Source organism: Ostrinia nubilalis, chromosome 6 (assembly GCF_963855985.1).
Source record: "Ostrinia nubilalis chromosome 6, ilOstNubi1.1, whole genome shotgun sequence".
NCBI lineage: Eukaryota > Metazoa > Arthropoda > Insecta > Lepidoptera > Crambidae > Ostrinia > Ostrinia nubilalis.
The window spans coordinates 4,246,534-4,262,865 of record NC_087093.1 but is presented as its reverse complement, the minus strand read 5'-3'; the positions used below and the strand labels follow the sequence as shown (position 1 = coordinate 4,262,865).

The 16,332-nt window shown below is 36.6% G+C and overlaps 1 protein-coding gene across 1 annotated transcript in view; it reads left to right on the top strand.

Moving 5' to 3' along the window:
* LOC135072787 (1-phosphatidylinositol 4,5-bisphosphate phosphodiesterase classes I and II) overlaps window positions 1-16,332 on the top strand; it is a 61,779-nt gene that overhangs the window by 24,132 nt on the left and 21,315 nt on the right. Inside the window, exons 5-8 of the mRNA XM_063966823.1 lie at window positions 1,459-1,644; window positions 4,016-4,207; window positions 4,879-5,061; window positions 13,251-13,513. Coding sequence (XP_063822893.1) covers window positions 1,459-1,644; window positions 4,016-4,207; window positions 4,879-5,061; window positions 13,251-13,513 — 824 coding nt within the window. The remainder of the gene's footprint in view (window positions 1-1,458; window positions 1,645-4,015; window positions 4,208-4,878; window positions 5,062-13,250; window positions 13,514-16,332) is intronic.

Below are 16,332 nucleotides of genomic sequence, written 5' to 3'. Positions count from 1 at the left end.
TGACTTTCGACAGCATATTATATTTTTTGATGATGCTGATATTTTTCAAAGACATTTACTAGGTAGATAGTAGACCGTTGAAGTGGATTTAGGACTTGAAATGCACAGTTTGCGACTCTACCGGAGCGTCCCTAAACCCCTAAACGTATCGGGCCTAGTCGGCGTAACGTTGTAATCGGATTCAAACGTACGGCATTAGTTGGGTGGACCGCTGCCAAATCAATTATATCCCGATAACTTGCACGATACGCCATCAAGTGTCGGAAGCACCCAGATAGCACCACTTTTAGCCTGACATGGAACTCTTATGGTCAAGGAGTTAAAGCACCTGGCGCTATTATTTGATGAAGTTGTTAGATTAATTGAATTGCCTATCGATTTTTGGAAATAATTATTTTGCATCAGGGAACTTAATTTATGTATTCAAACATTTGAAAGAAAGTTACTGACAGTAGCACATAATAAAGGAAGAAAAAATAAAATCAAGAGTAAACTGAGAAGTGCCACCCATTCACAAACAAGATGCCCACTGCAACGGGACCCCACTCAGCATAATTATGCCGTGGCCCACGGTGACGAAGGCCCCGGCTCTGGTGTTCAGTGTGCCCCAACATTTCATCATCATCATCATCATCATTACCTAGCCTCTAGAAATCTTACTGGACAAGGGCGTCTCCCAATTCTCCCATATAATACGACAGCAAGTGAGCCTGAGTTTACATTATTCATCTTTCCATGGGCTAGGTGCAATAATGTATTTATTTAGTAGGTTAAACAATATGGAATCTGCATAATGCTTTATAACAGTACGGTTACTCTTCCCACTATGTATCGATTGCTCATTGTTAAATCAATTATGTAATTGCATTGCGGCAATTACTAATACGCGTATTATAATTTAATAAACATGTAATTCTTTTTCTTGTCATATAGCGACATTTGCGTCATAGCGTCGTATTAACTTACCATACTCAATGTACGTTTATGTACGGTAGTTCTCAGTTTCTGGGCCGTTAACTCCCAGTATTTTTGTGTGAAGATTTAGGATCGAGTTCTGAAACGGCGCCAAAAACTTTCAAGCTTCAGAGATGCATGTTTGAACTCTACCATAGAGTTGGATGGTTAAAATATTAAAATTCATCCAATCACAGGGTTTGAATCTTAGCTTGACTTTGAATCTAACCTTGACTTTGAATCTAAGATTGACTTTGAATCTAAGATTAACCTTGAATCTAAGCTTGACTTTGAATCTAAGATTGAATCGACTTCTAAACCCTTAATAATATCGAAAATGCGCTACTTTGTATCATTCATTCTGAGAAACACCCTAAGATTTAACCGACGCCACAGCTTGCCCTGGCAAAACACACTAGAGTTCCTTTATGTTACGAAAAACCTTTTTAAACATTTAAGTATCTTTGAACGCTAAAAGTACTAACGAACGGTTTCCTATTCTAGCATCGTGCGACTCTTCGCACAGAACAAGGAGGATAAGAAGCGAGTGGAGAAGGCACTTAGCGAGTCGGGCCTTCCTACGGGCAAGAACGATACCATTTCGCAGTCCAAGTTCCAATTCGAAGACTTCTTCTCTTTTTATAAGAGTCTCACGCAGCGTGGCGAGGTGCAGAAGATATTCAATACATTGTAAGTCACAACTTTTTTGTAATTTGTTGTCTTTGTCTGCCAGGGTGTAATTCCGAAAATTTATGAGACACTAACTAATTATAAATACCTACACCTTTTTTAAAAGTACACTCATTGTGCTGAAATGTCTACTTGCATGTTTGTTTTTATTTTGTTTAAATACTTAACCTTAATATCTTTGTGTGTTGACTGCAGTCTGTAAAGCAATCAAAGTGACAAGACAAATTTATTGCAACAAATAAATTAAACATTTTTGTCTCCCAGCCAGGTTAAGCCCCAAAATGAATTTTCTGATTCACTTTATTCTTTCGAGCATTTCATAATTAATTTAATTTTTTAAGGAAAAAATATACTTAATTACTTACATACCTAAATAGAAGAGAATAAAGTTCACTGTCATTTAAAAACGTTAAAAAATCAACACTCCGACACTCGTTCATTACGGAACGGTTGCTGCAGTCTGCATCCAACGCGAATTTCAACGAATATTTTAAATTTATTTTCTTTCTCTAGTTTATAAAATATACTGAGCCATCCCCTAGAACTTTTAGCAGCCAGTAGTTGTGTATTATATCTGTTTGTACAGTCACGGAATGAAAAGGTTCGTCAGTTTTCAAATTGATTCCTTCAACGAATCGCGAGCACATATTACCTTTTGAAACTATGTTACAGAATAATCTCGAGTTAGAGAAAATAATCTTTAACTGTTCGTCAATAAAGTTCAAAATTATTCAGATCAAAGTTGTTTGACGATTTAACTTGTCAAGAAGATTATTATGATTGATAAACTAAAACCTTCTTGTTGGTTCAACCTGCCATTATCTATTGAAAAAAAAAAACTACATTTTGTAACATTGCACTCATGGGATAGAAAAATAAACAAGCAAAACCTCATTCATTAGCAAACGTCATATTTATTTAAATGTTAGCAGCATCGTTTCTTGCACGGTTATGTTGGCAGGTTTGACTCTTACAGTACCTAGTGCAAGCGAAAACCGACACTAAGGTGACGAACCTTTTCATTCCGCGACTGTACATGGATATACCGCTACCGTGGGATAATACCGCTGAGGTAACAACGGCTTTCATACTTTAAAAATTGCATACAAGCCAATACATGGAACTAATGACTATTCGAAGCCTTTATTCACCGAGCTTCAAATATTACCACTTCCACGCTAGTACAAAATATGGATTTGTTTTTTGTCACAAAATATGAGATATCAAGGTATCATGTGTTTGCTCAATACAAATTGAAATTGAATAACTATGAACATATTATCTTTGTTTTGACTATGAATCAACATAGTTACCAGCGCAAGCGCTAACAACGTACACAAAAGGCGATAACAATATTTTTTAATCTAAAATGTTTACATTATTTACCTCGGAGCAATAAATGTCCATCAGCGTTAAAACAAATCCGAGTTTAATTGCCGCTGCCTCACTAGGCGGGTCGCAAAATAAAATGTATTGGATACGTGTTTGTTTGCTCGTGCTCTTTATTTTTCATTGCAGCGGGCGGAATCTCTATTAACGAGCGTGCCTGTACGGGCCCCGGCTCGTTTGACATGCAAAACCATTGAAACTAAATCTCGGTCCCCGGAAAAAATGCGAGGGAATCTCGGATTTTCAATTGTGAGCGATCGCCGGCGCGAGTAGGCATACAAATGTTCGCAACTAGGTTATTGGGATGAACGCTAGGTTTTTCAATACATTGAGAATTAATCGCTGCGATATAGGTGTAGGTATTCACGACTGATATTTTTAAATGGCCGAGGGAACGTTGTTATTTACAGATTTATTAATATGTTTTGTTAGTAATTTGGACATGAATAATCTAATACAAATATTTCATAACTTCAGTTTGTGTGTGCTTTTGTTAAGTCGAGCATAATGCTTAGGAGAAGGTACTACAATAGTCCAGTGGACGACAGGGATCGAATCCAAATACCGATCCTTTAAGGGTAGCGTCCACATGTCGGTATCGCACGCAACGGATCGTAGTATTATTTATATAGAAACTCATATAAGTGCGTCCACCTGTCCGCATCGTACGCATCGCACATCCAATACGATGTGTTTTGTACGATGCGTCCGTTGCGTACGATACCGACAAGTGGACGCTTAGCTTTAATCGTTGGCCTATTATCGCCTAAAAGGTACAGGTCAAGATACAAATGGCAAGCACAACAATAACTTGCAGCTCCATTGGGCTCCGGAGGACATCGTCGGGGTTTAGTGGTTAGGCCATGCTCTTCTGGCGGGGAGAGCTCCATATTATGCTACTAAAGGTTATTTGGGCAAAACAATGAGTTAGGTCTTACCAAACTTGCTCATGCATTAATCTAAAAGCTTTTTTTTTTCTTAGAACGGACGGCAAGCCCTACCTGTCAGCTACCCAACTGGTGGAATTCCTAAACGACATCCAACGGGATCCACGCCTGAACGAAATCCTCCACCCGTACGCCGACATCCAGAAGGCCAAGGACCTTATCAAGGCGTATGAGCACAACAAGTACCACCAGCAGCGCTCGCAGCTCACCTTTGACGGGTTTTTGAGGTCAGTGGAAATTGGTCAATCTTGCTAGTAACATAAGGTAGATATTCTAGCACTACCCAACTGGAGTTTCTCAAAGACATCAAATGGAACCCGCGACTGAACGAGATCCAGCACCCGTACGCCGACATCCAGAAGGCCAAGGACCTTATCAAGGCGTATGAGCACAACAAGTACCACCAGCAGCGCTCGCAGCTCACCTTTGACGGGTTCTTGAGGTCAGTTGAGTGTGGACTCTCTTGCTAGTAACATAAGGTGGATATTCTAGCACTACCCAACTGGAGTTTCTCAAAGACATCAAATGGAACCCGCGACTGAACGAGATCCAGCACCCGTACGCCGACATCCAGAAGGCCAAAATGTTTTTTTACGTAAATCGATTAAGTTACTGATGTTGAGTCGCTCCTAAAAATTTTGATACTTATTACAATATCACCCTGCATAGTGGATGATCAAAAAGTCCTATAGCAGTTCGATGCACCGATGACTCGATAGAGCAATTGCTCTGTGAAGTGAATATCATAATAAAAAAAGTTTTTATAACATTATTTGGTCTAACAATATGTTTAATGAGAGCTACCTTACAGCTCACTATCTCAACATACTCAACCACTTGTAAGTGACAGGACTTTACAGCAGTGAAACATGACATTAATTGCGTTCTTCTCTTACAGGTTTCTAATGTCAGAAGACAACCCAATCGTCGCGCCTAACAAGCTGGATCTTTGCGACGACATGGAACAACCACTAGCGCACTACTTCATCAACAGTTCGCATAATACCTACCTCACCGGCCATCAGATCACCGGCAAATCCAGTGTGGAGATATACAGGCAGAGTCTTTTAGCTGGCTGCAGGTTGGTTTATGTTTTGATAGTATTTTGATACCCTCTAGAAGCCATGTGGCTTCGGCACCCCACCATGTCGGCGCCGGAGCGATTTCGCTGCGGCGTCCTGCATATAAAAATCAATAATATGCCAGACGGTGCGTTCCGGCGCCGCACCGCAGGCACACCGCACTTCGATTGAGCGAGACGGTGCCGTATTGCGGCGCCGCATACAGTGAGTGTACAGTGATGCGGCAAAATGTTTGCGGTGCGTGCAGCTTCTCACTAAGAGTAGGCGCACACCGTTGATTTTTAGTTGGCCGATAGTTGTGCCCGATTTTAATTTGTATGAAGAATCGGCCAAATCGAATCGGCGTAGTGTGCGCACTCCCATACATGCCTAGCCCATACTGATCAACTGCCCGACTAAACTATCGGCCGACGAAAAATCAACAGTGTGCGCCTACTCTAAGAAGTTACGACGAAATACTAAGTAATTGTGAGAATTCGACATTATGAGATTGTCTTATCTTTCTTTAAAGACATGCCAGGAAGTTGAGTTTTTTGAGAAATTTACATGATTTGAGATGTTGACATGAACTGAAATGGGCAGAGAACCTCTCTTTAGCCTCCTATAAGTATGTAGAAATGTTTTACACATACGTACTGTTGTAGATTATGGAGTTCACTAAGAACACCTTCACATAAAGTCCTTCGAGATTAAAAACGCGCGCATTCTTTTTGCTTCTGGCTCTATGGAATTCTACAAATGTGAATGTGTCATTTGGTACTATACATACACTGACCGACTGAACAGAAAACAGCGCATTAAATGATGAACAAGCATTTAATTTCGGCCAGCCTTTAAAAGCTCTCAGCAAATAAATAACTCATTTCAGTTTTAATCAGCGGTAAGTGGGCCTCACACCGCAGTGCGCTCCGCGGGAAGTGTCGACGCTATCACATTGTTGCACTAATGAGATTGTTATCGAATTAATTAAACCAGGAAATCTCCACACCTCTATGATGGTGTTTTAATAGTTTCACCAATTAACGTGGTATCGACAGCGTTATCGCTTATCGGTATCGACACAAAATAGGAAAAAGCAGAAAGGTTGTTCACAATATAAACGGATATTTTATATGTAAAAAGTTTATCACAAATCGGCAATGCGTTGATTATTTAAAAATTAGAATTAAAACAGGAGTATTCCCACCTCTCTCGTACGCAGCGGTGTAACTCCTGTGTCAGTAGCCCAACAAAAACTCAACCAGTGTAGACCAAGTTTGTCCCAGGAGTACTTTGCATACATGGCCATTGGCCATAGTACCTACTCGTATCTCATAGTGTTACTCTCTATGAGATACGAGTCTACTTATTATTGGAAATGTTCTAGAAAAATGCAGCTGACTTTTTGTGACAGGTCTAAGGCCGGGAGTCGTGGGTAAATGTGTGCGCTCGTTGTGTTTATTGTCTTCGTAATTTAGTAGCTGGCTATTGGGTAGGTTTGCTAATATATTTGCTAAAATCTGGCACTTAACACTGCATTATGGATAGGGCCTACTCTACTGCGTTACTTTGTTATATCGACCTACATTGCTCGAATAGCGAATATAAACAAATATAAACATTTGGAAAATATTATTTTAATTATTCACCTAGGAATCTTTCTTGATCCTTGAATTAATTGTTATTTAATTGAATTTGATACAATCTTGGTATTCCATTTTATATCAATAGCTCATGTACAGTACATCATAATTATTATGTACGGACGAAATTGAACGGCACATCAAGCTAAAAAGTGACATGGTATTTTATGTAGGTGTAATAAGCACTTATTGCGAATTTTAACGAAATAGCAAAATAGCAGTATTTTGCTATTTCGTTAAAATTAGAGATCAGTGGGCTGAGTGTGAGCTTACATCAAACGCGCTCACTAGTGACCGCGTTTAAGGCGATTAGAGTCCTCAATGACCTTGAGCGTTTGACCTTCACGCTTCGCACAACACCCGCGCACCCCGCACGAAAACTCCGATTTGACACCGATCAAAAATACACGGGCATAGGTAGGTACAGAATAGAAGCTCTTTCTTCATACATTACTGCCTATTATTTTAAACTTGAATTGATGAACCTTGATGTCGATGTCATTCAACCCAGGCGCAAGTGATCGCCCGAAATGTTCTAAACTAGCGCACCGTATAGTAAGGTATTTATATTTAACAAAAATTACAAATCCATGAACATTTTGTATGGGATAATATTTTTTATTTTATTTTATTTAGCTTACAATGTATGTTGTGTGTAAACTATGTTTGTTCGGGAATTTTGCAAGCTGAATTAGTTAGACCCATTTCCTGACGACAACCAATTGAGTTAAAATTTCGGATACACATGCAATTCGGATGACAATGCAATATTATGATGACATGGAGCTGATCTGATGATAGAGCTGGAAAGTCAGTGACCCCATAGGAACTCCGGAATAAAACGACTCCATCGAGTTGAGGCTCGTTTGATTTGTATTTATTTATTTACATTAGGGTTTACATAGTTACGGTAAACTACTTTACAAATCACGAGTACCTACTTCAATTCTATATGTAAACAGGGTCTGATGATGGAGCTGGAATGTGGCCATAAGAATTCTTCGAATTATTACGAGCTACATTAGAGAAAAACGATGCTACTACGCCGTAGTAAATTCCGCATCATAAATACTAAAATGCTTAAATTAAAATTAGAACATTCTTTAAAAAACAAGGTTTTGTATGCTCTAAAAAGAATAGAATAAAAAATAAAGATTCTATCATTACTCAATTTATATGACTAAAAGCTCGTCGCGAGATTTACTTGTTTAAACAAAAATTCATTCATAACGTAACTTAATTTTAAAGTAAATCTAAAAAAAACACGGATAGGTACATCTACAAGAACTTGCCTAAATCTCGTAACAAGCTTTTAGTCAGATAAATTGCGTAAGGACAGAATCTAGGTAGGGTAATTGCGCCGGTTTTCCGTCCAGCTCCTGTTTTCGTCCATTTGACCGACTTGCCACAAACAAATACGGAAAATTAGAATACAAACCTAACTTTCCGTACAAGTTTGGACTTGTTACAATCTATAATATCTAAGTAACAGTTCTGCCTGCATCAAAGTGTAATTTGACAAGTAATAACTCCAAAAAAATCTACGAAAGTTGCTGCTGCACACAGGTGAATGGAAAACGTCGTCAAGTTAGAAAAAAAACGTGCCGGTAGGGAACTTTCATGGTATGTTTAATTACTGTTTTAGCTACTTTACGTAATGTTTTTGGCACGTATGTCTAATTATTAGCATAATAAACACTATTTTAAGGGTTTATTAAAGTTTTTGTATAGAAATCTTAGATAATTAAGTGGACTAATACTAGCATAACAATTTTGCAAGATTTTGGTTTTCGTCCACGTGGACGGAAACCCTGACACCTAGTTAATATTTTTAATAATCATTTTACTTCAATGGACCTACAAAATACAATGTATTTTCTTCCAATATTATCTTTATTGCTATTACATTAAGCATTTTAGTTTACGTCCACTTTTTAACAGTGATAAACCCATAAAAACCGTTAAAAAGATGTGGACGAAAACAAAAAACAGCTTTAAACGTTGTTGTGTTTTCGTCCATGACGTCATGAGCAAGCACTGGGGTGGACGAAAACCAAAATTAGCTATTCCTGTAGATTAGTTTTCGTCCATTTATCCTTCGACCTATTGCAATATTTTCCTAAATTTAGGTAATAAACTTATTTAAATCTTTTTGATATCATTTGAAAGCTAACAAAATTACCTTTCAAATGATATACCACAATCCATAGTTACTGTATTGTAGAATTGGTTTTAAGTTAATAATTCAACTGCACCCTTTTTTCTACACAGTGGTCGAAAACTAGCGTACACTAGGACGAAAACTGATTTTTTTGGACTAAAACTAGTGAAATCGCCTCTTTTGCATAAAATATTTTTTATAAAAAAACCCGTGGTATTTACTTATTGTCATATAATATTAACGTAAAGTAGACTATATAAGGACTATAATGACATATGATACATATGAGTAAGTTTATTTTAAGATATTCATTTCGCATCACAAAGTTGGCAACTCCGATAATTGGACGAGAACTAACGCACTTACCCTATATAATAGAAAAAGACACGTTCCAAATTAGTGAAGGAATGTTAGATAGATACTTACATCACTGCATTCATTTTCAAAGCTCTCATGGCCGCATATTTCATCGAACCATTTTTTCGAGGCATTTTCATAAACTCAATCAGATGTCGTTATTTATGTCGGTAGGTATATGCGCGAAATAAAGACTTTGTTTTACGTATTATTGCATACTTATCATCTTTTATCTGTGCTTTTATCTCAAGAATAAAATTGTCATTTTGACAAAATATTTCCCATACGGAGACTGTCAATAGGCCAATTTTATTCTCCATTTAAAAGTTTCGATGCATTCAAAAATCATAAAATAACTATAAAAATAAGGTTCATAGTAACCAACGAAAAAACAGATCAGGTTCCTAAGTCAACGCGCATATATTTTTTGGGTTCCGAACCTCAAAAGGAAACAACTAATTATTTAACCCTTATAGGATTACTCTGTTATTCGTCCGTCTGTCTGTCAAGACCCTTTTTTTCATATGTATAGATAACAGCACTTAACATAAAAAATATGGTCTCAATGTCGACTTTCAGTAGCAACAACAGGGTCAACAACAACAAAAGCATGAAATAAATTAATTTTCACTAAAAATTAAAACCAACTCCAAAACAAATTACCAAACCGTAGGCTGCCAGTGCTGCCACCGACTCCGAAAATATCAATCATGGTATAAATTTGACCTAGTAAATAAATAACGGAATATTATATTTTCTACTTTTACTTATCTAGTGCAGTTTGTTTTGGAGTCGATTTTTTTACACTAATAGATTCTATTTAGGTAGATAATAGCGTCCAAGCATGTCTTAATTCAATCGTATCGTCTGACTGAACGTACTCTATGAACAACTCTGACATAAAATATATTGTCAAACAAAGGCTGGGTTGCACCATCTTATTTTAAATTTGACAAAAGTCAAATATCTGTCAAACTCCATACAAAAAAACACCGGTTATCGCCAAAGCTACGGTCAAAGTTAGGTCACGTCAGGTGGTGCAACTCAGCCAAAGAAAAAATTCATTTTGATCGCTAATGTCAGTTTGCAGCGAGTAACACAACCTCCCCGTCTGAAGGCCAGCGGCCGACTGCCGCCCGCACCCCGCGAAGGCCCCCTCAACAGCAAAACGTTCGGAATTTATCAAAAGTAAAATTTATGAATGAAAGTAATGTTCGATTGAAAAACGCAACGTGTCATTTAAAGATTAAAGAATTCTTAATCTATTCGTGCAAAAATCTTTAAAATTAACATAGCCGTTTGGGAGGAGTAGGGAATTGAAGTAAAAAATCGATGTCCCGTATTTATTTTTTTAATCCACAACAAAGAGACTTAGGAAAATTTCAAACGTGTCAAATGTAGTCCTTGAACTGTTGTATAACATATATTTTTTTCAACTATTTCTGTCCAGCAGTAAAAGAGGAGTAGGCTTTACAAAATGACAATTTCACGCGGATTGAGGACACTAATCGCCTTAAAAAATGTATGAAAATTTTAGTTTTTGAAAGTTTCCCGCTAGGGGCGCTGTACAATCCGTCATACATGTTATGTCATTTTTTGATAAAAACACACTAGGCCCTCAGTAATATTTTTGCAAAATGCAGATTTTACGGCGTAATTATTATTATGAGTACAGATTGAAAAAAATACATAATTATTATTTCATCTGATACAAGTCAGCGGCTCTTGTTAAATCCTAAAATATTCAACTGTAATTGAGCTGTCAATAGGTACTGGAACTATTGGATATTGGAATGCCACTTGTTTCTCGGTACTATCCCTTTGATGTACAGAATTAATGCAGACCGTACTTTGCGATGTTTACGGGACATAAACAATAAACATACTAGCGCTCTGGCCGAGTCGCTTAGAGATACGTATGGATTTCATGTCATAATTGTCTATTACTGTCAAGACGTGCATAAAATTAACCTTTTGAGTTATGTTCATGGAATGTTAAATAGAATTTAATATTCACTTATACTCGGATGAGATACGGAGTTAGTTATGTTGTTTCTTAGTAGGATAATTTTGTATCTTGTGTAGTTTAACAAAATTATTCAAGAATTTTTTTGACATAATAATATCGTCTGGCCAAAGTTTCATCGTTATAGTTAGTAATTAGTTTAGTATACAGGGTGTTTGGCGCATCGTGTGCCAAAATGATTTGGCGGATAGAATGGGTTATTTCCTATATTTTCAGCCCCCATAACACGTTCCATGCCAGGCGGCTACTTTTAAATTAATTTTTTTAGTAATTTCACCAAAATACCCAAATCGCATCATTTAATTTCGATTAAAAAAAAACTACTAGGCGCAGCCCTAAAGTAAATATTTTGTTTTGACGTGCATTAATGTAGGGTTGCATCAAATCTAAATTTACTGGCAAATATCATCTAGTTTTTTTAAAATTCAGCTTTGAAGTTTTCAGAAAAGTTAAAAACGGACTGAACATTTAAGTTTACATGGGTATAATTTTTTTTTTAAAAGAGATAGCGATCTTCGGATTTTATCAAAACTTCTCTAGTCTATCCTCATTCAAACGGTATACTAATCTTGTTTAAATAATAACAACAACTTCACAAATTACTTAAATTAGTGCATTGACTCTACTCGGACTGATTTGCGAAATTTGTGTTTATAGCCCCTTTATGTGTGAATAGCACGTTTAACACCTACAGGTAAAAAATATTTATCTTATGCAATGTAAAAACCTTTTATCTATCGTTTTTCAATGTGGATTTCTTGAAATTAAAGACGAAAATAATTATTTTGATCGTTTATTAATTATTACAAACTTTGTTCAAAATGTCCGCCTCGGCAACGTATACACTCAAGACATCTTCTTCTAATTTCGACTGTTGTCGTATGCAGCCACATTTCTCTTTTTATTACTAATAAGGCGTTTTCTATTCGTTGTAGTTTTTCTATTGTTTGAATCCGTTACGTACACCAGTTCTTTAGCTTGTCCCCAGACGTAAAAATCGAACGGAGTTAGGTCTGGGGAACGTGTAGGCCACTGTATAGGGCCATCTCTTCCAATCCACGAGTAGAAAACGCCTTTGTAGTAATAAAAAGAGAAAATTAGAAGAAGATGTCGTGAGTGTATACGTTGCCGAGGCCATTTTGAACAAAATTTGTAATAATTAATAAACGATCAAAATAATTATTTTCGTCTTTAAATTCAAGAAATCCACATTGAAAAACGATTGGGAAAAGGTTTTTACATTGCATAAGATAAATATTTTTTACCTGTAGGTGTTAAACGTGCTATTCACACATAAAGGGGCTATAAACACAAATTTCGCAAATCAGTCCGAGTAGAGTCAATGCACTAATTTAAGTAATTTGTGAAGTTGTTGTTATTATTTAAACAAGATTAGTATACCGTTTGAATGAGGATAGACTAGAGAAGTTTTGATAAAATCCGAAGATCGCTATCTCTTTAAAAAAAAAAATTATACCCATGTAAACTTAAATGTTCAGTCCGTTTTTAACTTTTCTGAAAACTTCAAAGCTGAATTTTAAAAAAACTAGATGATATTTGCCAGTAAATTTAGACTTGATGCAACCCTACATTAATGCACGTCAAAACAAAATATTTACTTTAGGGCTGCGCCTAGTAGTTTTTTTTTTAATCGAAATTAAATGATGCGATTTGGGTATTTTGGTGAAATTACTAAAAAAATTAATTTAAAAGTAGCCGCCTGGCATGGAACGTGTTATGGGGGCTGAAAATATAGGAAATGACCCATTCTATCCGCCAAATCATTTTGGCACACGATGCGCCAAACACCCTGTATATCTAGTTATCTACGGTTCGACTCAATAAAGTATGAATTTTGACAACTTTAAAACAAAAACAAAATAGCTTTTAATGTCCCCTAATGTCGCTTAAATTGTGTCGCCGTCCCAACTTATTGTATTTTGACGGATAGTATTGTGTGACCCTTCACTATTTGAGGGCATTAAATAAAATATTAATCATATATTTTTCCTCTCTTATCAGATGCGTCGAACTAGACTTCTGGAACGGGCGAACAGAAGAGCCGGTTATCGTCCACGGCTACACCTTCGTGCCTGAGATCAGCGCAAAAGAAGTCTTGGAGGCCATCGCCGAAAGCGCCTTCAAGACTTCGGACTACCCTGTGGTGCTGAGTTTCGAGAACCACTGCAACCCGCGGCAGCAGGCCAAGATAGCCAACTACTGCAGGGACATATTCGGGAGCATGTTGCTAGACAGGCCTCTGGACTCGCACCAACTGGAACCAGGTATTAACAACTACACTTTTTAACTGGTATGAAAGCGCCTTCAGGTCTTCGGACTACCCTGTGGTGCTGAGTTTCGAGAACCACTGCAACCCGCGCCAGCAGGCCAAGATCGCCAACTACTGCAGGGATATATTCGGGAGCATGTTGCTAGACAGGCCTCTGGATTCGCACCAAATGGAATCAGGTAACACCTTAACCCTTTAACCCTTAATGAGGCAGTGATAATGTAATTTACCACATGTTTTACCGTATACCTTTAAGATTGCCTTAATGCCCAAATGAAAAATTTGAATTTGGTATGCTGAACATAGGCCTCCCCCAATAATTTCCATAATAACCGTTGGGTAGCGAACTGCATCCAGCCCTTTCCAGTCCAGCTACCTTTATGAGGTCGTCGTTCCACCTTGTGGGTGGACGTCCTAGGCTTTTTACTGTTAACTGGTACAACGAACAATATTTTTTATTGATTTGAACCTATGTTTTCCTACCGAAGTTCAAAAAATGGTGGAATCAATTCTGCCACCACCATGTAAAAGCATCTATACTACTGTTGATTATAAAACGCTACTTTTATTTGAAGTACTGATTATGTCCAAAATTGATAAAAGTAACGCGATGTCTACCACATTTTTTTGACGAGACTTCGACGTTTCGGCGCATTCATGCACCATGATCACTGAAAAATGCTTTTGTGCAAAAATAAATATTACTATGCATTGTAAATAGTTCACTCTAAATTAGTCCTAGTAGCTCGCCACATAAGATTTTTTTTCCGTGTGTTTTAAGTGGTGTGAACGCGATAATAGGCTAGGAATAATATCAGAGTTGAATAGTTCGTGTCCGTAACTCGCCAAGAAATTTCAAAATAGTATAGTTTCTAATTCCAACCTGATGGGGCGTGGCTTATCGTGAAATGTGCTTATCTGATATTTTTACAAAACAATCGATTTCGCGCAGATTATGATAAATCAAAAACATATTCTCAGGGTCGCGATGACGATGAATATAAATCATCTGTGTTTCCTCTCGCTGACGATCGCGCGTTCAATAACCCACTATAGTTCATTTCACCTAAGATGATCCGTATGACACTTCAAGGTTATCCATATTACGCATACTACATAATGCAGAATATTTTTGAAAAAATATTTGTATTTTATTAGCAATATAATAAAAAAAAAAATAACTACTTGTCTTGAAATACACAGTAAAATCTGAGTCTATTGATTATATTTCGATTAAATATGATGTAAAAATATTTTTTATTTAATGTACGCAATGTGTGAAACGGAATAGATTTAGTGCTGAGGTATTTGATGTATAACAAAATCGATTATTTCCGCGATTCATTAATCGATTGCAGTGAATACTTAATTATTAAAAACATCACAAAAATCAACTATATTATTTTTCGATTGTTGACTTTATTAAACGCATTGAAAATAAATTAATAGTTTTTAATATAAAGAAACAGAACCAGTACTTTATAGGAATCGTCTTTTTGAACACGAAGTCCATGGAATTTGAATATTATCAATAAAAAATTGTTACAATAATATTTGTAATTAAAAAAAACATGTTTTTTGTTAAATAACACCTATACAAAATATTTCTCCAAAAGTAGGTTTTACCAACTCTTAGAAAAAAATCGATAGATAAATCGCTATGGTTTAGTTATGTGACATCTCTATAACTTTCAAACTCGAAACGTCATACGAATCATCTTAGGTGAAAAAGACTATAGCAACGAACCACAGCACGAATCAAACAGCCAGCCAATTTTATGAAAATTGCATTGCACACTTGTTCTTCATGTATCACATTCATTTGTGATTCGTCACATTTGTTAACATGCAACTACAACACCGTTTTACGTATATTTTAGATATTTTGCTGAAAGAATCCTAAGACACTCTAGCAAGAGGCAACCTGATAATATGGCTGTTGTTCTATAGCTATGGAATATCCTCGTCTAGCACCTGTATTGTTTGCTTTGGCCTAACACCAATAGCCCCGAGACGGTCCGCTGTATTTTCACTATGATAATAAACTACTCAGTATAGTTTGAGGAGATAAATAAGATGCAAACTTCCTCAAATTTTCAGCATAGATCTTGGAATTTAAATATTTTTTACGAAGTCTTTGTAGATCATTGACTCCTTTGTAAATGAATCGATCAGCAATAAACAAGATTTGACTGTTAGAACGCATAGAAAAAAAACTAAGCCTGTGGTCCAGTTACATTTCTTGCGCTAACTCGGTTTCTAGGCGTTATAAATATTTAAAGCAAAGCTAAACGACGAAACGCAAGTAATAAATCTCGTAAAATACCTGTTTAACGTATAAGAAGTGTAGTAAAGAAAATATTTTATTATACACAGTCTTTATACTAAAACAGTTATTGTTAGCGGAGTTGCGCGTACGCACGTGTTTGTTTTCAATGTAAAAATCATGCGTCGAGGGATTCAGTAAACACAGTATCATTAGCGTTATCCATAACAAACGCGAAACTAATCGACGTTATCGCGGGACAAGTTTTTGAATAATGAGCAGATGTTATGTGGAGTTTGAAAAATATTGTTGTATTAAAATGTTCACTTTCTTTTTCAACGTGCGGTTATTTATGCTAGGCGTAAATTTTTCCACTCCTTAGAATACTACTTAACCATTTTAAAGATTTCTAAGATCGTGTTTATGGCTTATCAAATAGGTTCGTTCGTAACAACTAAATGACCGTCCACTGCTGGACAAAGGGATTTCAACAACGACCGTTCCTGTTTCGTATCGAAATAGGTACTAGTTTACAATCAAGTGAACAC